Here is a 26,364-nt window from a genome sequence, read left to right on the forward strand (position 1 = left end):
ACTGCTGGTATAGTAATTTGAAACTCACATATGATTCCTTCGGCTGATTTCATGGGCTGCTCGACGGTTCTTTTCCCTCAGCAAATGAGGTATGCCTGGTCTTCATTTAGTTGTGGCTGTTCCTTCGCGTTTGCATTTCACAACTGCATCATCAGCAGTCGACTTGGGCAGCTTTAAAATGGCTAAAAGTTCCCTTAGGTATTGTTACTAAAGTGACATCCAGTGACTAGTTCACGTCCAAAGTCACTGAGCCCACCTGACTGACCCATTCTGCTGTTTCTGCTTCTCTTCTCACAACATACTACTTGTCGCCCCCTTGTACGTGGTTGGATCCTCTCCTTCTTACAATGGGATGTCCAGACACTTTTGAGCAGATACTTCACATATCCATTTCCAGATTTCTGAGGTAACTACTACGAAAACTAGATATCTCGGACGTGGGAAGGAACTCTACATAATTACACGCTGTGGTTATCGTAAGACACTTCCCAGTTGCTTGTCTGAGAGCCTGCCCACGTGACTAGGTATGCAGCCTGACAAAATAACGCAACCACCGACTTTACTGAATGTGGGTGGAAAGAAACAGGTGTCCCCCCCCCCTCCGGCCTTACCATCGCCCAGTTACACGATGGTATATATCTGTGCTCACAGCGATACTGCAGTGGAAAGTGTTGATGATGGTGGGAGCACATGTCGACTTGAGACTGTGTAAATTGCGAAGTTGAGAATGTTGTGAGAACTTGTTGCCATTATAGTTCTAAAATAAATTGCGTAACACATGAACTTCTTAGTTATGGAAACCTCCAAACTGAAAACTGGAAGTCGTACTAAAGTGAATGAGGTAAGAACTGATGTAAACAATTTATCATTGTTATTACGAGGGTCACTCCAAAAGAAATGCACACTATTTTTGTAAGAATACAGTTTTCATTCTGCATGTGTGAAAGTTTTACAGTGTGTAGATACATCCTTCCTGCTCGTTTTCAAACTTAGTTCAACCTGTTCCCGTGAGTGGCGCCGTCACAGCATGTCTTCAAGATGGCTGCTACACTTGACGTTCGTCAGAAGCAACGTGCTGTCACAGAATTCCTGTGCTGTGAAAACGAGTGGGAAACGTCCACAAGAGGTTGAAAAAGGTGTATGGAGATGCTGCTGTCGATCGCAGTACAGTTAGTCGGTGGGCAAGCAGGTTACGTGATGAAAGCAGGCACGGCAATATTGAGGATTTTCCTCGCAGCGGCAGGCCTAATACTGTGAAGTGTTGGCGTTAAAAAAGGTTTGTGCCAGGTGGGTTCCCAGGATGTTGACAGTTTCTCACAAAGAAACAAGAAAAACGGTATGCAGCAAACTTTTGGAACAGTGCAAGAATGGTGGAGATGAATTTCTTGGAAGAATTGTGATAGGTGATGAAACATGGCTCCATCATTTTTCACCAGACATGAAGAGCCAATCAATGGAGTGGCATCATGCAAATTCACCCAAGAAAAAAAAATTCAAAACCACACCTTCTACTGGAAAAGTTATGGCTACAGTGTTTTTCGATTCCGAAGGACTCCTGGTTGTGGACATCATGCCAATGGAACCATCATAAATTCTGATGCATATGTGACGACACTGAAGAAACTTAAAGTTCGACTGAGTCGTGTTCGACCACAACGACAAAAGCAGTATTTTTCGCTGTTGCACGACAATGCACGGCCACTCGTCAGTCAAAAAACCATGGAAGCGATCACAAAATTCGGATGGACAACACTGAAACACCCGCCTTACAGCCCTGACCTGGCTCCATGGGACTATCATCTCTTTGGGAAACTGAAACACTCTCTTCGTGGAACAAGGTTTGAAGATGATGATTTCCTTGTGCACGCTGCCAAACAGTGGCTCCAACAGGTCGGTCCAGAATTTTACCATGCGGGTATACAGGCGCCGGTTCCAAGATGGCGTAATGTAGTTGAGAGGGATGGAAATTATGTGGAGAAATGAAAATATTGCTCCCAAAGGCTGTATATACACACTGTAAAACTTTCAAACATGTAGAATAAAAGATGGATTAAAAAAAAATAGTGTGCATTTCTTTTCGAGTGAACCTCGTATTATATAAGTTTGTACATTTTTGCTTATTATTACTTACATCCTACGCATCTGCGACATGATAGAAATAAGGATGACAACAAGGTACATTGAGTGGTGGGGAAGGGGTGCAGATTGTTACAAACTATGACCCCATCAGAACCGAACTCTGCATCCACACCTTAACTCCAGAACTTGTCACTTGTCTGGTATTCTTAGAAACATTAATGCCTGTATGGATCGAATGCATTGGTTTTCTGGGGCGGATAGCAACGAGTTCACTAGCTCCACACAATGACACAAGTCACATTAAAGATTCAAATCATAATGTGACGTTTAAAAATTGCTTTTCCAGTGCTCGCTGTCTTCTGTTTACACTCATACTTACGTGTATGCCTACACGTACATTTCCCTACGGGCTACAGGATCTAAGTGACTGAGTGCTGAGTCACCACGGAACCTAGACCACATACATGAATAAGTGAATCAGTAGCTAAATTACTGTATACTGTAGTGTGGCTACCTAATCACTTAAATCAGGAGCGGTAAAGGTTATGGCTCGCGGGCTGTGCCTGAACAGGATGCGAAAGCGCTCAGCATTGCTTCACATTTCCCCTACAGCCACACTACGCTGTCTGAACACGAGGAGAGGGAAGAGGGGACTACAGCGTACGCGCCATTTAAATGGCAGTATAGTCGCACTACATACTACTTGGTTTTATATTTCACATCTCTCACCAACAAAGCTCACAAACAAAACACATTTTCAGTGCTATTTAATTATTTTTCGGGCTCTCAAGACATAATATCATTTTAAATGTTACAAACTGTCGGCATACAGACAGACGCAGACAATTCCTCAGACTTTCCCACTTAAGTTGCCACGTAATCGTGACATACTTAGTTTCGTAATCGGAAAGAGGTCTTTCACCAAAATATGTCCATCGAACTATTGTCGCAGTTTTGCAACCTCATTATGGTGACTTGGAAACTCTACCTGAGAAAAGCAATGCAGACATCCTGGACAGTTTGAATGTAAAAATATTTGTCATCGAAACTGGAATTAATTTTGAATTATTCTGTATATGTAAAGTGTCACTTTCAACTGAAACGGCAAACGATCTCAAAAACAGCTCTGAAACAGATGTAAGACTGAAAGTCTCCTCAAAATTTTTATAAAACTATCCCTGTAATTCTTTCAACGCCACAATGAATTCTTTAAACTTGACGTTTTCCTTAAATCCAGTGACCTTATAAAACTGGACTGGATTCCTCCGAATGTGCATTTCTTTTTTAAATGCATCAGCATCCAATTAGAGAAAAATTACCTTTCACTGTCATATGCGTACAGTGTGCAGTCAAGCACACTTAAAATGAGAAGTCTACACTCCATTCCAAATGATCTGAGTTTCGTCCTTGCACTCCTTTGTCCTTCATAAATTCAACAATAGTGAGTTTTAAATCGAAAAGTCGTTTCAGGCAAGCACCTTATCTTGACCAACATAATTTGCAGTAATGTATCCGTACTCTTCGTTCAGTTCCACTGAAAACCGTTGCAACTGATCACGAAATAATGCGAGCGACTTGAAAAATTTTGCTGTTCGCGCCACCAAATTCTTCAACAGCTCCAGGTCATCATATTTAGCTAAATGCTTTTTGATGTACAGAACAATTAAATCCGTGTGTCGATCGTTGTAATTCTTTGCTCTTTCATTATCAACGAAATTTTTAGATTCTTTCTGTATGGTACTGTAACGTCGTTTTGTAGCAAATGAGCAGTACCTGTCGCTTACGCGAATTGAGAATTCTCATCCCCAGTCTTTTTAAAGGATTGCAAAGATAGATCACTAGACTGCCTCTCTTTGTGCAAACGACCACTGGACTTGTGAATGTCCTTCACATCATGAACAAGTAGCGATGGTTCAATAACGCTAACAGCACGATTCTGTCGAACTGAGAGAATTGTACCCACCGAAAAATGCCGCGCCACAATGCTAAATGAAACGTGGCGCTGTACCGAGTACTTCCGAGAAGTGCCGAACAAAGCCGAGTGCCAGGCCGGGCCTCGGCCCACCCGCGGTTCGCCACGCTGCACGTGCGAAGTTCGGCACCCCATGGCTGGTCCTGACTTGCATGATACAACCACCAGCACGACTTCAGCCCAGGATTTTTCCTGCAGCATTGATGGCCGTTTAATAAGTAATGCAACACTTATTTTCTGTATGCAGGTTGGTTTCATTCAGGATTCCAACACACGTTATTATTCCCCACTCGTCTGGCTACAAAATCCTTTTTTTCAACATAACCTCCGTTAAATGCGACGGTCTTTCGCCACCTCACTGGCACCGCCTTTATGCCCGCATGCTATCGCTCTGCTGGTCGACGTCAGAGCCAACGTCTTGCTACGTTAATAACCTCCTCATCATCATCCACGTACTGCTCCCCATGGACTGCACCCTTCATTGAGCCAAACAGACGGAATTCGGAAGGTGCGAGATCTGGGCTGTAGGGTGGATGAGGAAGAGCGGTCGAATGAAGTTTAGTGAGCTCCTCCCGGATGTACAGACGTGTGCGAGGCCTTGCATTGTCAGGAGAAGAAGATATTCGTTTGCATTTTTGTGGTGACGAATCTGCTGAAGTGGTTTCTTCAGTATCCCGAAGGTAGTACAATACAGTTTCAGAGTTCATAGTTGCACCATGGCGGAAGATATCAAACGAATAGCCCCTTCAGAGCCCAAGAAGACAGTCGCCATGACTTTACCAGTTGATGGTGCGGCTTCGAACTTTTTCTTCAGAGGTGAGGTGGTGTGGCGCCACTGCACGGATTGCCGTTTTGTTTCCGGTTCAAAGAGATGAACCCACGTTTCGTGGTCTGTGACAAATTTCTACAAAAAAATTGTCACGACCAGTCTCGTATCGCACAAGCAATTCCGCACAGATGGCCCTTCGTTGCTCTTTACGGTATTCAGTTAGGCGGCGATGAACCCAGCGAGCCCACACATTTGAGTACCCCAATTGGTAGACAAGTGTGTCAGCGCTACCGTCAGGGTCGTCCAGCTGAGCAGCGATGTATTTGACTGTGATCCGTCGATCATCTCAAATGAGAGTGTCCGCACGTTCCAACATTGCAAGTGTCCCAGCTGTGTGCGGCGGGCCAGTACGCGGGAGACAGGACAGGTTTGCGTGACCTCGTCGCAATGACGTCAGAAGTCTTGCCCAACGACTAACTGTGCTTTCGCTCACTGCCAGGTCTACGTAGATATTCCGCAAGCGCCTGTGAATACTTGCTATGCTTTGGTTTTCTACCGAAACAAACTCAATGACAGGTCTCCTTTGGAACGCACATACTTTACAGACGAATTTTGAAGGCAGTGTAGCCTAGAGCGCCGCCATCTATCGGAACTTCATGTAAGTAAAGGAACGGAAGAGAGAATATTCGACCATGTCCCATAAAAAATAGCGCAATTTTTGAAGCAAAATATGCCGAGAAAATATGCGTTATATTACTCATTTACGCCCCTCGTATCTACTGACGATTTTAATACATTCTGAGGTGAGTCCTGTCGAGGGAATCGACAGGAAGGGGGAGTTGGAAGGGGATAGTGCATCAACAACAGTGAAGCAATGAAAAAGATCGCAATTTTTATCACCATCGCATAGATAGCTCGGTTGTTTCATTATTTATGTATTAAGTGCGAAAATTCCGACCTTGATCTGCAGTTACGTTTTGACATCAGAGAGTGATATCGCCCGTTAAAAAAAAATATAGTTCAAATGCCATTGAGCTTTATGGGACTTAACATCTGAGGTCATCAGTCCCCTAGAACGTAGAACTACTTAAACCTAACTAACCTAAGGACATAACATACATCCATGCCCGAGGCAGGATTCGAAGCTGCGACTGTAGCGGTCGCGCGGTTCCAGACTGAAGGGCCTAAAACCTCTCGGGCACACCCGCCGGCAATGTCTTAGCGTCGAAATTCTGTATCCTACCGGACTGCAATGCGGTCATTGCACCACACTACTCGGAAGCATTGCAGGAGTGAATGGTGTAAAATTAATTATTAGTTTTAGGACAGAGCCATTTGAACCATTTTGAACGCTAAGACATCGGGGGTAAATTGTAAACTTGTTTCCGTCTTTCTATTTTGATGAAGTAATATTTTACACTGAATTTTATCCAGTTCTTTTTTAAAGTCTGTAGCGATACATTCGTCGGTGATTTATCGTAACCGTCAGTATTGAAGATTTCTCGGTAGTAGGTCCTTGATGCGCGTACTAAAAGCTACATAAATGGAAATCTAAATGACGCAGATGGCTCCGAAATTCACCAAAACAATCACAATTCGGAGTATTTATAAGGACCTCTCCTTTCTGGAAGTCCTAGTAGAAAGCACAACACATTACACCATAACCCACACAGGGTACAAAAATATTATGCGAATTTGTGTTTTTCAGTAACTTGTAGATGTGTGGCGCTGTTCAGCCTAAAACCAGTCACGAGGGGAAGTCGCTAGTACATATTTTGCATATGTTTACTAAAAAATACGACAGTGTGTGTTCAGACTGTGCAGGGTGGTCAGAACCGACCTGAAGAGCCTGTAAGAGTGTTTCAGGCTAGGCTGTGCTGAGAAATAACTGATAAGACAAAGATTCCATACGTTGTGCCGTTTCCGAGTCAATTGGGCCGTTGTGCGCGCAAATTCAAGAGGTCCGCCAAATACAATTAGTGCCATTTACTCTCACAGAGGTAGATGATGGCGCACGAGACTGCTCAGCCTTTGCCACCGGTTCTATCCTTACTACCGCCCCAAGTGCAATTTTTTTATCGCTCTCTTGTTCGGTTTTAAGAACCGCTTGAATTTGCGAGTGCATCATTCTAATTAGCTAACGCCAATCCTAATCACCTCTATAAGGTCGCTACGTATCAAATTTTTTTCTTAGCAGTTGCGTCTCGTAACACTCTACCCTGTAACACCCTTGAAAGCTCTTCAGACAGCTTCTGACCACCCTATAGAAGGAATATGCACCACTTGTATGACGGCATTTGCCTGGAGCGATTTATGGAAAACACGGATAACCTAAATATGGAAGGCCAGACAGAGATTAGACCTATCGAATGCGAGCCCAGTGTGCTAACCACTGCCTTACCTCGGTCTGTATCTTTTCTAGAGTGAAGCTGATGGTTCTCTAGCAGGGCCTCATTTTCCTTTCCATTCTTGTGTATACTATTCCTCCTGTAGGTTGTTATCCACCCCTGCTTCGTTGTTTGATTATAAGTCATCCAAAGCTCTTTATTTCATGCTAAAATGGTTCTAAAGACGGATTTGAGCAAAAGAAGATACACGGGAGAGATCTTCATCAACCCGAGAATTGCATAAGACACAGTCAGCCGCCGAAGGCTGTATGATTTGACGTGAGACTATTGTCTGCCATCAGTGTGCAAGATTCGAGCTTTCAGAAGTATCAGAGAACAGGGTGTCAGCTCAGAGCACACTCTACCTCACGCTGCTAATCACTTGAATCCAAACCCCAGCGAGACAAAGGTCTGCGTTTCCCGCCCATCTCAATAGCTGAGAAGCATGTGACTCCATCCCTTGGCGAGCGTGCTGCTTCGCATTTATGGCAAAATTTCATGAACGCTTGTTCTGGAAGAAGTATTTAAATAGAATCGAAACTAACAGAATATGGGAAACGGTTTACCAATATATTGGAGATGGTAACCATGGTATCTGGAATAACTCGAGAATAGAGATTTCTTGATGACGGGAAAGAAGGAGTATAACACAACAACTCTCAACACAGGATCTACAGCTGCACTTTGTATATGGAACGCACATATACTGAACGCAGCTAAAAACTTTTATTTCAAAAGATTTTTAAGTCTTTGTGTAACAGGAAACCTAATGACGTTTTAAAGATGAAACTATGTGCACTCATGAAAAAAATCGGAACACTACAAAGGAGTTGTGCGACGTAAACCAAAGTTGGTAGTCGTGTTTCTGCACCTGAAAGATGATGTCTATTCCAGTTTCGCGCCAGTCGCATAAGAGTCGTGCTAGTAGCGCCACTACGAGGATGTAGTTAGGTCTGCTTTATATACACTCTGTAACGGTCATGAGCGTTAGTTATATTTGAGATTGGAAATGGTAAGTTGATGTTAATCAATAACGCCTTTAAGGTTACAAAAACGTCATTATCAATACCTAACTGAGTTCGGTTCAAATGGCTTTGAGCACTATGGGACTTAACATCTGAGGTCATCAGTCCCCTAGAACTTAGACTACTTAAACCTAACTAACCTAAGGACATCACACACATCCATGCCCAAGGCAGGATTCGAACCTGCGACCGTAGTGGTCGCGCGGTTACAGACTGAAGCGCCTAGAACCGCTCGGCCACACCGGCCGGCTAACTGAGTTTGAATGAGGTCGTGCAATGAGTTTACGATAAACTTCTGCGACACTGCAGAAAGACTTGGCAGGAATGTAGGCACTGTACGTGATTGCTGGCATTCACAGGAATGTACAGTCACAAGAAGACCGTCACTGGACTGCGACGTGGTACTACCGACAGATGAGGCGTATGGCTCCAGCGCATCGTACTGCATCTGCAGCAGCAACCTGAAAAGCAGTTGGCACCACAGTGACACAACGAACTGTTATAAATCGGTTACTTCAAGGACAGCTCCGAGCCAGGTGCCCTATAGCGTGCATTCCACTAGCCCCAAACCATCACCATTTGCGACTTCAGTTGTGTCGAGTGAGAGTTTATTGGAGAGCAGAGTGGAGGTCTGTATAATTTATGATGAAGGTTGGTTCTGTCTAGGTGCCAGTGATGACAGTGTGTTGGTTAAAAGGAGGCTATTTGAGGGCCTGCAACCAACCTGTCGCTAGACACACTGGACCTACACCTGGGGTTGTGGTCTGGGGTGCGATTTCGTACGGCAGCATTACCACTCTCGTGGTTATCCCACACACCCTGACTGCAAATTTGTACGTTAGTCTGGTGATTGGACCTGTTGTGTTGCCATTCATGAACAGCATCCCAGGGGGTGTATTCCAAAAGGAGAATACTCGCCCACATACTGGTGTTGTAACACAACCGACATGTTGTGTTTGCCTACTCGATCACCAGATGTCTCTCCTATCGAACACATATGGGACATCATTGGACGACAACTCCATCGTCATCCACAAACAGCATCAACCGTCCCTGTATTTACCTACAAAGTGTAACAGGCGTGGAACTCCAACCCACAAACTAACATCCGGGACCTGTAAGACACAAATTACGCTCGTTTGCATGCTTGCATTCAACTTTCTGGCGGTTACACCGATTGTTAATACACCTGCATTTCACATTTGCAATGCCTTATCTCGCGTTTACATTAACGTATAATCTTGCAATGCTAATCACCGAAATATGTCACCTAGAGAATGCATTGCCGAAATTTCATCTTTCTACACTAATTGTTTTTTGTGTTGCGATTGTTTTTCGTTAGTACATTTGATGTACTAGCTATATCAATTACAGTTTCCATCTAGGAGGGAAAGACCAAACGGTGGAAACCAAAGTAGGAGTACGCTTCCCACAAAGCAGCCCCACGACGCTGCAGTGAGTCAGCAGTATCGACCGCCATTATCAGAGGTTTGCATGTGCCGAGGACACCCGCCCACGAAAATATACTACATGTTTGCGCCGAACGAACAGAGATTGTGGTGATACTGCATCTGTGAGCTGTGTGTGGCTAATTTCGTATCGGATTTTATATGAGAGGTTTAAGTAAATACTCATCAGTTCCTCCCTACAGCATAATGGTGAGAGATAGGAACACCGTAGAAACAGATTGGCAACAGCGATGAAAGCTAGCTCCTCAACAAAAGAGCTCTTGTTATTACGTATGACAGGGAGTTTCTGGAATGTTCCCCGTTTAAAAACGAGGGAAAGAGAGACCCGAATTACCTCAGATGTTATGGTACAGTAGGATCCTGAAAATCTGGCGAGCATGTATGAATACGAGTGGGCGAGTTATGGACATGGCGGCTGCCTGCCGAACTGTATCTGTCTGAGTGTAGTGAGGCGACAGAGAAATCCAGTGGTGGTGGTGGTGGTGGTGGTGGTGGTGGTGGTGGTGGTTTGATAATCTGGGACGTTTTTTCTCGTTTAGGCCCTTAGTACTGGTTTTTACCAAAAGGAAAGTATCTTTAACAATGAATTGTTTCCTAATCTGTGGCAGCCGTTTGTAACTGAACATTTTCTGTGCCAAAGTGATTATGCTCCAGTCAACTGTTGCATCATAGTACGAAGTAGCTGACGCGCTGGCCTGTGCAGAGACCTAGACTGAAGCCGTCGAAAATCTTTGGTATGAACTGCAGCATCGGTTCAGTACTAAATCAAACCTCCCAAGGCACGACCTGTAGGTTACTAAGCCAATTACGCCAATACTGAGAAATATGTGCGTCATGCTAAATTACTGACGATAACGTGCACCAGAGTACCAAAAAGTAAATTGCGATTCAAATTCATAATTAAGGGTATTCGCAGTAAAGTCCTCCTAATGAATGAAACGTTTCTACGAGATGTATTGACACCATTGTCAGTAAATTTATTTCCTTAATTCTCATCTTTATCTACATCTACATGACTACTCTGCAATTCACAATCGCAGAGGGTACTTCGAAATACCTTCAGATAATTTTTCTACCGTTCCACCCTCTACCAGCGCGTGGGTAAAATGGACGCTCCAATCTTTCTGTACGAGCCCTGATTTCTCTTAATTTATTACAATGATCGTTTCTCCCTATGTATTTTCACATTCAGAGGAGATCTCGGAAAACGCATTCTTTAATGATTGCCACCCCAATTCACTTATCATATCCGTGACACACTCTCCGCTGTTTCGCTACAACACAAAACGAGCTGAAATTAATGTATTTTTCTGCAGAGTTTGACATACCATTATTACAAGTATCTATAGAACAGAATATTGGTATCTTCTTTTGCTACATTTTTACAGCTCTATAAACTTCTATGAAAAAAATTCACCAAATATTAGGACTTTTCTCTCACGTAAATGGCTTCCTACTGGAGAAAATGAAAATTCCTTCAACAAAATGTTTCACTACAGTATTGACTAATAGAACGTCGAATTTAGGTGCTATAATGTCAGTGGTTTGAGAGGAAAAGGTACAAGAGTTGCCAAAACATAAGTTCGGAAAACCTGAATCACAGATTTGACAGTGTTAGTATCAGGCCTTACCTTATATGAGTGAACTAGAGCAAGCCATATGGATCCTCCTCTTCATCCTCAAGCAGTCTTTTCTTTCCTTGTCCTCTTAGGTTAACCTGGTTTTGAAATTGAGCAATAATAATGTCAGCTGCATTAAGCCTCCTGTTATCGGTTTCCTCGAATATCGACAGCGTGAAAGGTCCTGGATCAAATCCTAGCATCTGTAGAGTCCATAGTCTCCCAATATTAGCACAGTTAAAAACTAAACAAGCATTATGCGCTAAAGAAATGTTGTCTGGTTGCGTGGTTTTCCATGAATACACTTTTATAGAAGTTCTGGATCTGCTAAGCACCAAAATATTCCCACATTGTGGCTGCATAAAACTGGAAGAAAACACCACAAGAATAAATAATATGAGGAAATACAGAACAACGAAGGTGCGTGGCCCCCTGCAAGCTTTAGTTAATTGTCATTTTTATCCCACGTAGAAGTGGAATTGGAAAGTAATGTTCAAGAATTGAAATTTAAACATTGTGTAGTAAATGAAGATTCAATAACAAATTTTCGCTAACGTCCCCCCTTAAGAGGGCTGCTCAGTTTGTCACCTAAATCGGTTATGTAGATTGGGAACAACAGAGGGCCTACAACACTCCCTCGGGGAGTACCATGTATCATTTCTGTTTCACTTGGCGATATTCCGTCCATTACTAAGTACTGTGACCTTTCTAACAGGAAATCACTAATTCAGTCGCACAACTGAGAGGATAATCCACAGGCACACAATTTGATTAGAAGTTGGTTTTGAGGGATGGTGTCAAAAGCCTCCTGGAAAGCTATAAATATAGAATCAGTTTATGAATAAAGAGCTAGTTGTGTTTCACGATAACAATATTTTCTGAATCTGTGTTGACTGTGCTTCAGTAGACGCTTTTCTTCAAGAGAACTCATTGTTTTATACGCGTTCTTAATCGTTTATCAGCAGATCTATAATGGCTAATTCCCAGAATGGGCGCGTACATATGTAAATTATCGTGAGTGCAGGATAAATTCCTTCGTAAAAATTGTTTATAATCGACACATTAAAACTGTTTGCATGAATCACAAGCTCTGTGTAACTGCGCGGCGTCGGAAGCTGTAAGAACCGGTCTGTAGACGGCATGCGGTGGCGACACTCACTGAAGGCTGCAGAGATGACGTAGGGCACCACGCCACCCTCCCAACGCCGCGTTGATCCGTCGTGGTAGGCGGCATCCGGGTCCTGAAAAACACACACCACACAGCGGGGTCTCAGCACTGCGACACTGCTAACACACTGACCAAAGACTCCAAACACTTATCTCGAAGGCAAACCATTCATACCAGGTATCCAGAACTGGTATCATGGCTGACAGTCGTAATTAATTATGGCAGCAGATCCAGGGCTGAACAAAATACACCCAGGTGAGGGTTGGGTTGGGTTATTTGGGGAAGGAGACCAGACAGCGAGGTCATCGGTCTCATCATACACCCAGGTGACAGAAGTCATAGTATAGAGATATGCCCATATACATTTGGCGGTAGTATTACGTACACAAGGCATAAAAGAGCAGTGCACTGGTGGTACTGCCATTTGTACTCAGGTAATTTATGTGAAAAGGTTTCCGACATGATTCACCCACTCTCAGTAACACCCAGCCATAAAAGCAGCTGATTTGCCCTTCCTAAACACAAGAGAAAATAATTACTTCATACTATTACTAAGCTACCTGCCTTTGTGTAATATTTTATGTTGCCAAACGTAATATCAATAATGTACGCATTACACTAAAATATTAACAATAGGGACGTTATATACACATCATGAGATGTTGAATGAACAGCCCTGTAAATTGATTTGTATAACATACAAGTAAACTGAAATAATTTTATGTCTTAAAGCAACATATACATTGAATGGCACTGAAAAATGGTCACTGTGACCATACGTAGGAGAGAGAATCTCTGTAAGGTGGCAAAATAAATGAAAGTCAGATTCGCACCTTACATGAGGGCTATATGCATCGCAACGAGAAGGTGAATATGACACCTAATGTAATTCAGCGGTTATGAGCAAATTTGCCTATCAGTATGTAATGCAAAAAGGGATGTCAATCAATGCTAATTAACACACTGTTCCTATATAATGCATGTCTTTGAGCAGCAGGTGGAACAAGCAGCGTGAGGCGATTTAGTTTGAAAGCCAGAGGGGCAAGGGCAGAAGAGAAGGCACACCACAGGGTTTACCACAGAAACCACTTAAAGGGGTGGCAGGTGGAAAGTCAATGACCCAACGAGGTGACTCAGGCAGGAGAAATGCATGTAGCGGCACATCTACAGAGGGACAGAAAAAAAGCTTTAGAAAGCTGCATTTTGGAATTCCAAAGGGATACGAACAAAACCAGTGACGCATTCCGATCACGTGTCCAGCGAGTGCGACACATGTGAAGGTCAATGTACTTTAGACGTCTATAATGGGCGCAAAACGTCCGATTGGCGGAAACGCACTAGGAAAAAAAAACTGGAGTTTTGACGCAGTTTAATGGAAGGAACATTGCGATTGGTAGAGAGAGTTTCCAAAAAATAAGAGGAATGCTCCTATAGGTCGAAAAAGGTCATGAACATGAGAACGAATGAACCCAAGTGGGGGAGGCAGTTCGGCCATGAGTAAGACAAGAGAGAAATTTTCAGGGACTCTTCCCTGAACTAAAGTTAAGTGCAGAATGGAGCATTAATTGTTCTTGAGAGAACTGAGAGGGCACTGTAATATGCAGCCTGCTCCAACCATGTGCGTGCATATCGCCACCTGCAAAGACTAGGGCTGAGTACATGTTTTCTCGCGTAACGAGAAACATAGGGAAAGTTTCTGCTGGAAAGTTCAGCAAAGGTTTGATTAGTTTTACAGGAATTTCAGCAGAAGAGAGCAGCCTAGCAGACGGCAGCTCGTCGCAGCATAAGGTAAATACCGTGTGCAGAGGCATAAACTTTGTTGGCTCACCAGCTTGCGTCCACTATAAACTCAAGTGGCCTTGGGTAATCTTTCGCTCAGTTTGTCACATAACTAACCATCCACCGTAGACTTGATTGTCATCCTAAATAGTACTGAACTATGAACCGGAATCGGAAGATTTTCGTAGTACTGACCAACATGATAATGTACGTGTAGGAACAATTTTGTAAAAAAACTTCTAATTAAACTCTAATATTGTTGTGTTTAGGATTAATATTCTTTCTGAGAGTTAATATTTAATATTGTTGTGTTTAGGATTATTTCACTGTTTGATATCGGCGAGATGCGTTATCCTGATAATTTTTTTTATGTTTTGAAATTGAAAACTGCGTAAAAGCGTGTATTTTTTGTGCTAAAATTGCGACATTGAACATGTCATTTCAACTTACACAGTTGTTCTCAATCCTAGAATAAGTAACCACGTTACAACTCTTGAGAAGGCAGTCTCTTGCTGGACTCGGTTGTAGATAGGCATGTTAGTTTGTGGAATGAGTGGTGAAACTGTCGCGTATGGTGTCAAAAAACTTCTGCCAGTTGGATAGTCTTGGACTTCGCAATATTTTCGGCTCTCTTTTGACTTGAAGGAATTCTGATAATTGCTAGGTCTTGGGACGTGGAAATATTCCAACTGCAGTTGGACTCATAAATATTTTGAGAATTGCTGGACTTGGAAAAATGTTCGACTGTCACCAGACTTTGACTTACTCGTATTTTTGTCAGTCGTCGATCTAAGAGTTGCATGTATGTTCTGTATAGATATAGAGAACAGCTAATAGTAACACAGAACGTAGGGGACTGTGGCTATAACACAGGAGACAATAACAGAGAGACACGAAGAGACAACGACAACGAGCTGGGCTGAAAGAGTGAGAGAGAAAGGGCGGCTGGGAGTGGATGGGTATGAGCGACTTAACACCGACGTGCTGCTGGATGTGAGTGAGTTGTGCTTAGGGGAGCTTGAGGGAGTTTGAGGTGCGTTGCATGCTGAAAAAAGCGCGAGTATGTTCGCATGCTAAAATTTTTGGAAACGTTCTTGAAGGTACAGTGGAAGGTAGAATGAGACAGCCAAAACCCCACTTTTCAGAGTCTTTTAAATAAACAGTAATACATTCGCATTTATTGTGCTTCTAAAGGAGCGATTTCCCTCTTGTTTGCAAGTCTTCGAACTGCAGTAGATTCTCAAGAGTGCAACTCACTGCAGCAAATAAAAAAAAAATGGAAACAATGAAAAAGAAACAAATCAATGCAAAGAGAAAAAAGGCACGATTATTTCTGTGACAAATCTCTCAGTGTCTCTAACCAACGCATGTCAACAAGACGTTAATCTATAACCATCTTTTATGCCTGGTATGTTCACAGGCAACGAGTTTTGGCTCGGATACAGTGCTGCACTTCCGATCGACGGTTGGCGGTACACTGTGTCGGCACCCACTCACCTGCAGAACGTCCTCCGGGGAGACCCCAGCGATGTCGCCCTCGAAGAGCCCCGCAGCAAGGGTGGGGTCCGGGGAACCGTCGTCCAGTGGCGGCTGCAGCAGCGCTGTAACACCACAACACAACACATCGCGCTGCTGGCTCCGAACTCCAAGGGCGGCGCAGGCAGCGAGGTAGCACCAAGCCGTACATCCCGGCCCAGGAGTATACCACGCCATTTCGAAATGTTCTAGGCAAACTTAATGAAATAAATTAAGCCACCAACTGCAAAAAAATTCTTTTGGTGGGAGGTGACCTTTCAAGCTTACGTTTTTGACGTACCCCTCTCAAATAACACTGAAATGTCTGTAAATATACACTTGAATTGTCGCAGATGTATAATTTTGAAACATCACAATTTACATCTGCAACCTGCAAATCAGAGAGCAAGGAATGTTAAAATTTGTTTCCTCCATTGTACAACGGAGTGTGAAATGGAAAAATGCTTATATGACTGTGTGTTCTTCTAAAGTGGCTGAAGTACCGGCACGCACCTGCGGCAGAGGTGGCGGACAGCGCGAACTCCTCGGCAGAGATGGGTTCCCCTGGCTCGTCTGCTTCCTGCAACACACACAACAGGCACACCGATCAACATGTCTGCTCACAGGTGACGGGCCCTGGCTAGAGTGGCGCTCTACCAAAACTATGGTTCGGTATTTTTGGTAGAGAACATAGACGATGTAGTAAATGGTAGGATTAATGGTAGTATTGCTAGCATTGCCAGAGAAAGAAACATAAGTGAATGTATGAGAGAGAAACTTGATCGTGTAACTTCTCCACTTTTATATAACCAAAGCAATTACTTTTGATGTAAGCGCAATTTACATACAAAACATTAAAAAAACCTGTACAATCATTATTGTTTTTTTCATCACGATTAAAGGCAAAAGTTTTCTGTATTTATTTATAAGTGTGAGAGCTATTTGTGAATAACAGAAACACGTTTTATATGAGCTTGACGAAGTACCGAAGCGATTTTTGATATTTTTTGTTGTGCGTTTATTTTAAATTTTACCTTTTTTTTTCTTTGAGGCAGCTATGTTTTCTAGCACTACATGATAAACTTCTATTGTTTTTTTTTAGTTTTTTATACAACATCCCTTTTTTCACGTTACAAATCAACAATTTTCGAATAAAACCTGAATTAAACATTGAAATTTTCATTGTTTCTATAAATACTGTTTGTTTTTAAGTAACTGACAGGAGGCTAATTGGGTAGTAGCCTGCAGTAGTTTTACAGCGGTATTCCTGGCCAATCCTGGATGTCTGTTTTATTTCCTTTCCCAGCTGTCCTACCAGTGGCCGCAACATCATCTTAATCTTGCTTAGGAAGTAACGTAATGAACCAATATGTTTGCGAATTGTATCATCTGTGTCGTGAATGTTTTAACTGTTCATATGTTATTATACAACGTCCACGCATTTGCCAAGACAGGCACGGTAGGCCTAAAGAGTGCAGCCGAGATACCAGTTCACCAGAGAAACTGTGAGAGGAACCAGATTACGCCAGTTTCAGCTCTGTGCTTCACGTCTATTGTACGTGGTGTGCTACACAACAAGCACAGAGCGCAATAAGTGTCAAAACCCTGATTCCCAGTTATTCATTTTTTCTTACAAAAATGTTCTAGTGAAACAACCTCAACAACATTTTTTACACTATTGTCCATTAAAATTGCTACACCAAGAAGAAATGCAGATGTAAAACGGGTATTCATTGGAAAAATATATTATACTAGAAGTGACATGTGATTACATTTTCACCCAGTTTGGGTGCTTAGGTCGTGAGAAATCATTTTCGAACATTTTCTGTATCCAGAAAGGCCCGTACAGGACCTAGAACATGCGGTCGTGCATTATCCTGCTGAAATGTAGGATCGAATGAAGGGTAGAGACACGGGGCGTAACACATCTGAAATGTAATTGTCCACTGTTCAAAGTGCCGTCAATGCGAACAAAAGGTGACCGAGACGTGTAACCAACGGCACCCCATACCATCACGCCGGGTGATACGCCAGTATGGCGATGACGAATACACGCTTCCAATGTGTGTTCACCGCGATGTCGCCAAACACGGATGCGACCATCATGATGCTGTAAACAGAACCTGGATTCATCTGAAAAAATGACGTTTTGCCATTCGTGCACCCAGGTTCGTCGTTGAGTACACCATCGCAGGTGCTCCTGTCTGTGATGCAGCGTCAAGGGTACCGCAGCCATTGTTTCCGAGCTCATAGTCCATGCTGCTGCAAACGTGGTCTAACTGTTCGTGCAGATGGTTGTTGTCTTGCAACCGTCCCCATCTGTTGACTCAGGGATCGAGACGTGGCTGCACGATCCGTTACAGCCATGCGGATAAGATGCCTGTCATCTCGACTGCAAGTGATACGAGGCCGTTGGGATCCAGCAAGGCGTTCCGTATTACCCTCCTCAACCCACCGATTCCATATTCTGCTAACAGTCATTCGATCTCGATCAACGCGAGCAGCAATGTCGCGATACGATAAACCGCAATCACGATAGGCTACAATCCGACCTTTATCAAAGTCGGAAACGTGATAGTATGCATGTCTCCTCCTTACACGAGGCATCACAACAACGTTTCACCGGGCAACGCCGGTCAACTGCTGTTTGTGTATAAGAAATCGGTTAGAAACTTTCCTCATGTCAGCAGGTTGTAGGTGTCGCCACTGGCACCAACATTGTGTGAATGCTCTGAAAAGCTAATCATTTGCATATCACAGCATCTTCTCCCTGTCGGTTAAATTTCACGTCTGTAGCACGTCATCTTTGTGGTGTAGCAATTTTAATGGCCAGTAGTGCATATTCAGACTATTCAGAACCCCTGCGGGACTTAGCGAATGCTGCGAGCAATCGTGCAGTGATGCTAAAGGAGAAGGAGGCTACTAGCACGTGACAGACTCAGAGCTACGTCAGACCGGAAGCGTGTCCAGATGGCCGAGACGGTTAAGCCTACCGTTCTAGGGAAGCAGAGCAGCTGGGCTCGAAGCCCGGTCCCGCAAACATTTTCGGTCTTCACCGTTGATTCATTTCGGTGCTTGTAGACGGCCGAATGTCCTAATTTCTCTTAATAGTTTGTTCTATATGGCAGCTGTAGCACCAGTGGTATCTGTTCATGTGTTCTGTTGGACATGTCAAATGTGTTAATATCTAAGGAGAGACAGACAATTTACAAGGTAACGACAGCGGAAACCGCTGGGCTAAGGATACCAGGATGTATGAGGTAGTGAGGCATTGGAATCTTTGAGACGGGGACTGCAGAAATGTGAGTCCTCTATAAGACAGGAAACAATAATTCAAATTTAAAGTGAGTTTGATGAAGAAGATAAGAACTCTACGTGTCGTGCGGAGTAAGTAGAGAAACAGAATAGATTTATGTGGGCTTTCGGTGTCTTCAGTATTGTACCTCGTGGTGCGTGAATGCTGGATTACTTAGGGTGATCCTTTTTAGCAACAAGTTGCCTGGCTGGAAGGTGTGGAGTCCGGTGCGACTGACCTGGTCGGGAACGCCGAGCGGCAGGTCGAAGGCGGCGGCTGCGGCGGCGGCGGCCAACAGGGAGAGCGCCAGCCACGGGCGCGGCAGCGGCCTGCAACACAGGGGCGCCGGTTATCGTCGAGACAACCGGTTTTAGGTTATACCTTGTAATGGTACTTGAATTACGTAACCATTACGACACCTCAACTCAACCTCTCGATACCAGTAATACTCTACTGTGTTTCTGTAAAGTAGTTGACGTATTTCTGAGACAACATTCAGATTTGATTTCATTAATGTAGAGGTATTTTGATACATCGATATGTTTATATTGCAATGATATTACTCTTATGTGTATTATTTCTTTTGCCACTATGATCTTTGTCGCACTTGTAGCTCTTGATTTTTGGGCGCGTAAGCGATTATTAGTTAGTTAGAGAGTCGGACCTTGAGAAAGTCAAGTCTTGGACGTCATGTTGGAAAGACGCATATTGTAGTTGGCTTATAAAATGTGAGGAAGATGTTTTCAAGTATGTTTTGTATTGTGAAGTGATGTTTTGTGTGTTACGTGATACTGCAACAAAAGCAATAAAAAGGAAGTGTAACTTAAATTCGGAGCGCTGAATACTTTTTTTAAATCACCATTGTCCTGCAAAAGTGTAATCTTCAAGAATGGTTTGTGAATCACATCGATAAAACTTTTGAATATTGCAGAATAAAACTTAGGCCTCTTTGCATCCGAGCTTGGAATCATCACCACCTAGCTTTTCGACGATTGAGCCATGATTTTACAACGAGACCAGCGTAGGAAACACGAAAATTCAGAAATAAAATTAAAGACAGTGTTGATTTTGTTGAGGCCCCTGTGATAAAAGGAGCTACAGGCAAACACAGTAAAGTCATCAAAAGTCAAGTATTTTTATCATTTGAAATAGAAGATGTAAAATTTGAGCAGGGTTGTCTTGTTATTCCAAGTTTAGAAGAGAACATATTGTTTGGCATGGACTGGGTGTTAAAGGTAAGTGCTGCATTTAGCTGGAGTGAGATGAAGTTAATTGTGTGTGAACCCAAAAGCAATATTATTGCGTGTACACAACTGTTTATTATACACTGTGGAGAAGGTTGCAATTATGTCAGGAAAATCATAGACTATGAAGAGAATTTGTACTGTTTTGATGACAAATCTGAGCTAAATTTTTCTGGTCAAAATTGTGAAAACCTAGTTAAAAGCAAAGTAGAGGAAGCAATTAATTTGGATAGTGATCAAAAGAGAGAGTTGGAAAATTTAGTGTGGGAATTTCAAGATGTTGTCAACGAAAAACCTGGAAGAGTCAGGAATTATCAATGCACTTTACACCTTAAAAATCATGAACCTTTTTTCCTCAAGCCTTATAGTATTCCTTTTGCAAAAAGAAAAGAAGTAGAGAGTGAGATACAAAAAATGGAAGCATGGGGTATAATCGAAAGAAGTAACAGTGATTATAATAATCCTTTGGTGGCGGTTTCCAAACGTGGAGGTGGTGTTAGACTTGTACTTGATTCTAGGCACCTTAAAAAAATTTTGAAAAGAGAAAATGATCATCCAGGAAACACAGATGGACTGTTACATAAATTTGAATGTGTGAAATTCATGAGCAACTTTGACTTAACTTCAGGCTTTCACGAAATTTCTTTAGAAATAAATTCTAGAAAATATACTGCATTTTTGTATGGGAGAAAAAGTTATCATTACTGTGTTCTACCGTTTGGACTAACTGTTTCTGTTGCTGAGTTTATTAGAGGATTAGATCTTGTTTTGGGGGATGAACTACTGTCTAAACTTACTGTATATGTAGAGGATATTTTGCTTTCTGGAAAAACATGGGAAGAAACATTTTGAATTGTTAACACAGGTGTGCACAAAACTAAGGGAAGGGAGTATGACCTTAAAATTAGAAAAATGTAAATTTGGAGTAAGTGAATTGAAATTTTTGGGGCACATTATTTCAGAAAAGGGGATTGAACCTGACAGAGAAAAAAATTGAAGCTATAGAAAATTTTCCTGTTCCTAAAAATAAAAAACAATTAAAATCTTTTTTTTGTCTTGCTGGATTTTACAGAAAGTATGTCAGTACTCAAGCTATGGACGCTTCTTGTTTATGTGATCTATTAAAGAAAAATACTGTCTGGGATTGGTCATCTGATTGTCAAAAAGCATTTGATGAGATAAAGAAACAACTTTCACAGAGCAGAATTCTATATAGGCCTGACATGTCTTTACCCTTCTGTTTATTGACTGACAGCAGTGATGCAGGATTAATAGCACACTTATTTTAGGAAAAAGTAGTAAGAGATCATATTGGACACCATTCCATTGCATTTGCTAGTAGAGTATTACAAAAGTATGAAAAGACTTACACTGTGACTGAAAAAAGAACTTTTGGCTATACATTGGGCTTTCAACAAATTTAAAAATTATCTTCTTGGACAAAGTGATTGTTTACTCTGACCACAAAGCACTAAGTTACTTACAGGAGTGTAGGCTTTATCATACCTTATTATCTTGCTATTTGGGACACCCAATCCCATGCAGCTTGTGCATGGAATTGTGTGTGTGTGTGGGGGGGGGGGGTGTTGTAATGGTACTTGAATTATGAAACCATTATGGCACCGCAACTCAACCTCTCGTTACCAGTAATACTCTAATGCGTTTCTGTAAAGTAGTTGACATATTTCTGAGACAACATTCAGATTTGATTTCATTAATGTAGAGGTATTTTGATACATCGATATGTTTATATTGCAATGATATTACTCTTATGTGTATTATTTCTTTTGCCACTATGATCTTTGTCGCACTTGTAACTCTTGATTTTTGGGCGCGTAAGCGATTATTAGTTAGTTAGAGAGTCGGACCTTGAGAAAGTCAAGTCTTGGACGTCATGTTGGAAAGACGCATATTGTAGTTAGCTTATTAAATGTGAGGAAGCTGTTTTCAAGCATGTTTTGTATTGTGAAGAGATGTTTTGTGTGTTACGTGATATTGCAACAAAAGCAATAAGAAGGAAGTGTAACTTAAATTCGGAGTTCTCATTACTTTTTTACATCAGCATTGTCCTGCAAAAGTGTAATCTTCAAGAATGGTTTGTGAATCACATCTATAAAACTTTTGAATATCGCAGAATAAAGCCTAGGCCTCTTTGCATCCGAGCTTGGAATCTTCACCAATTAGATTTTCGACGATTGAGCCATGATTTTACGAGACCAGCGTAGGAAACACGAAAAGATGAGTGCCTAGTTTATTCATTATTGCATGAAATGACTTTATTAACTGTGCTCTAATGACGTCTGCCGCATAATAACTTCGTTGTTGCCCGAAAATGCAGTATTTAGCAGCGTGAGCAACACCATAATCATTATTAAATTTTGACCTTTATTGTGGTAGGGTTGTTAGAATGTGGGGGCTCGTCCGGGATAGGCAGCACCAAATATTCAAAAATTAACTGTAGATGTGTTTCAGGAAAAGTACATGTTGTTGTTTTGGTCTTCAGTCCTGAGGCTAGTTTGATGCAGCTCTCCATGCTACTCTATCCTGTGCTAGCTTCTTCATCTCCCAGTACCTACTGCAATTTACATCTTTTTGAATCTGCTTAGTGTATTAATCTCTTGGTCTCCCTCTACGATTTTTACCCTCCACGCTACCCTCCAATGCTAAATTTCTGATCCCCTGTACATAGTGAATCTGTTATGAAAAATATTGATAAAAACCTGACACTCAAAAGGAGACAACCACAGGACGAAAAATGGACGCTAAAACAATGGGACGACAAAGGATTTAAAATAAACACTGGGTTTCAACGGAGAAGACTTCAGCTATAACTTAAGTAAAAATTCTAACGAATTTTGTAATTTGGTATTGTCATTTCTAGTGGTTCATTTTTTGTTAACAGTTAATAATAGATAAAATTAATGCAGGGGAAGAAATAGTTGGGGGAGATCAAAAAACTGATAAGTTAGAGTTAATTCTGCAACTCGTGACTAAACAAAATGAAAATATAAATAATTTAAAATCTGAAATGAAGGCTGAAGTTGACGAAAGGTTAGGGGAGAATTTGAGTAAACAATTAAATGTAATAAAAACTGAGTTAATTTAGGTCAAAAATACACTGGAAAGTAACCTAAAGGTGATAGAATCGAGGGTAGACAATATGGAGAAAAAAGTAATTGTTTTTGAAAATGAGTTCATTGCTGAAAATAGTAACAGAATCAGGGAAATTCAGGAACTTCCAAATGAAAATGAATCACTAGATGCAAAATTAGATGACTTGAAAGCAAACAATGTTAATGCAATCAGTAGTGTTGAGAAAAAGGTTGACAGTTTAGAATCAAATCTTACCAATAAATTAGACACATTAAAAACTAAAATAAATCAAGTTGAAGAATATGTTGTTAACAAGAATTTGTACAGTCATGGACCAGCATGGTCGAACCGGTTAGTGAAAAGTTTTTCTTGTGATAATTTGCACCCAGTTGATTTTTTGCACCATTGTAAGGACAATTTTGTGCCAGGAATGTCTGATAATTCAAAAATTAAATCTGACAAAAAATTTCTTGAAGGGAAGGCCCTATCCTGGGCTAACCAAAATTTCGATCAGTGGGAAACCTTTGCAAATTCTGAGAAAAGCTTCTTAAACAAATTTTGGTCAGAGTATGAACAGGGGAGGACTAAATATGAATTTTTAAATGGACCTATTTTCAGAGGGAGAGTGAGCATCATGAAAGCATTTTGTAAAGATCAGTTGAGAAAATTAATACATTTAGATAAACCTTTTGATTAAATGACACAAATAGATGCGCTGAAAAGAAGGCTACCTGAAAAATTGTAATGGGATTTAGTTCATGGGCCTGATGATTCCTTGGAAGAATTTTTAAAATATGTGGATAAATTGGATAGGGCATTAGAAAGAGGGAATATGCAAAATTTTTACAATGGTGAACACCAACAGGGGGGGAGGGGGGGGGGTGGTATTCAAACTGGTATGGAGAGAGGAGAGGATACAGAGACAATAGACATGAAGAACACAGGGGAAACAATAGGGATCATAATGGTAATGACAGAAATAGGGATAGAAATTTCGGAAATAGAAACAGGGGGGAAAAAATTGGAGATCAAACAGAGAAAACAGGCAGGAAAACTCTGGACCGCCTCAATGAGGGTCTGCAGTTTTGGGGTGAGAAAATTTAATCACAATAGGACCTACAATAACAACTGGGAATTTACAGACAGAAGAAGAAGGAGAAATGTAACTTATTATTATAATAAAACCATTGAAAGACAAAACAAATACACACCACAAATAACAGACACTCACGTTCAACACCAAATTAATACTTTAAATTTTGATCAGAAATTTTGGGATACACAAGAGAAAATAATCATGTTGAAAGCAACAAGGTAACTACTTTGGAGAACAAACCAGATGGGGATATTGCAATTGTGTCAGAATTTTATAATCGGGTAGAGAATGATAATCTATGTAATTCTGAAGTATCTGGCAAACATTACAGCTCTGATTTGAATAAGTTATTTAATGAAAATGAAAAGTTATATGGAGAGAGAGAGATGGAACTTAATGTGACTGTGGATAGGATGCATGATGAGGAAAGTTTTGATTTTGACGAAAATATGGAAGTTAATGATGTTGTTGAGAGTGTACAGAGGTAAGTAATGGTGAGATTAATGCTGTGGGTGAGTATCAGGTATTCGTTGAGATTATTTCAAGTGAAGTAGTGAAGCTACGTGATAATGAAGTTGATAATTGTGAGCATTATGATGAGGTAAGTGTGGTTAGTAATGAGGAGGAGGACACTCATGCATCTGAAGAACAGGTAAAGTTAAGTTAGTGTAACCAATCTAATGTAGCAGAGGACTGTAATGTTGTGCCAGCTAATAGTATGAAGTATTTAAACCCACATACAAGTTTTGTAGGAAAAGGTGAACATTTTTTAAAAAAATTGTGGAACAGTTGCAATTACAAAACAGATATGGAAGAGTTGTGGAACTATTTAGCTAAAATTTGTAAGATGTTATATCCTCACTGGTGGCAAAGTGTAAAATGTAATGAATATCTGTTGTCTGCTCAAACTGTTGTATCCATAGATGATGTTAATGAAAGTGTCAATGTGTGTGTGAAGCTATTAAAAACTGATCAGGAAAATAATGTGGGTTATTTTAGAAAAATTGAAAATGAGCTGTTACATGAACCATTAAAAGAAAAAGTAGAAGAATGTGAATTAGGGTGTCCATACATTAAAGCTAAAGTAAACATTTGGGCGGGTGAATGTCTCATTGATACAGGGAGTCATTTGAGAAAAATTCAGAAATAAAATTAAAGACAGTGTTGATTTTGTTGAGGCCCCTGTGATAAAAGGAGCTACAGGCAAACACAGTAAAGTCATCAAAAGTCAAGTATTTTTATCATTTGAAATAGAAGATGTAAAATTTGAGCAGGGTTGTCTTGTTATTCCAAGTTTAGAAGAGACCATATTGTTTGGCATGGACTGGGTGTTAAAGGTAAGTGCTGCATTTAGCTGGAGTGAGATGAAGTTAATTGTGTGTGAAGCCAAAAGCAATATTATTGCGTGTACACAACTGTTTATTATACACTGTGGAGAAGGTTGCAATTATGTCAGGAAAATCATAGACTATGAAGAGAATTTGTACTGTTTTGATGACAAATCTGAGCTAAATTTTTCTGGTCAAAATTGTGAAAACCTAGTTAAAAGCAAAGTAGAGGAAGCAATTAATTTGGATAGTGATCAAAAGAGAGAGTTGGAAAATTTATTGTGGGAATTTCAAGATGTTGTCAACGAAAAACCTGGAAGAGTCAGGAATTATCAATGCACTTTACACCTTAAAAATCATGAACCTTTTTTCCTCAAGCCTTATAGTATTCCTTTTGCAAAAAGAAAAGAAGTAGAGAGTGAGATACAAAAAATGGAAGCATGGGGTATAATCGAAAGAAGTAACAGTGATTATAATAATCCTTTGGTGGCGGTTTCCAAACGTGGAGGTGGTGTTAGACTTGTAC

At 41.3% G+C, this 26,364-nt stretch overlaps 1 protein-coding gene across 1 annotated transcript in view; it reads right to left on the bottom strand.

Annotated features, from left to right (window-relative positions):
- The window catches only part of LOC124546823 (zinc metalloproteinase nas-15-like), a 127,523-nt gene that overhangs the window by 64,207 nt on the left and 36,952 nt on the right, over positions 1-26,364 (bottom strand). Inside the window, exons 2-5 of the mRNA XM_047125065.1 lie at positions 19,316-19,406; positions 16,296-16,362; positions 15,765-15,868; positions 12,480-12,561 (exon numbers count right to left, since the gene is read on the bottom strand). Of these exons, the coding sequence (XP_046981021.1) occupies positions 12,480-12,561; positions 15,765-15,868; positions 16,296-16,362; positions 19,316-19,406 (344 nt within the window). The remainder of the gene's footprint in view (positions 1-12,479; positions 12,562-15,764; positions 15,869-16,295; positions 16,363-19,315; positions 19,407-26,364) is intronic.

The sequence above is a fragment of the Schistocerca americana genome, chromosome 1 (genome assembly GCF_021461395.2).
Source record: "Schistocerca americana isolate TAMUIC-IGC-003095 chromosome 1, iqSchAmer2.1, whole genome shotgun sequence".
NCBI classification, from domain to species: Eukaryota; Metazoa; Arthropoda; class Insecta; order Orthoptera; family Acrididae; genus Schistocerca; species Schistocerca americana.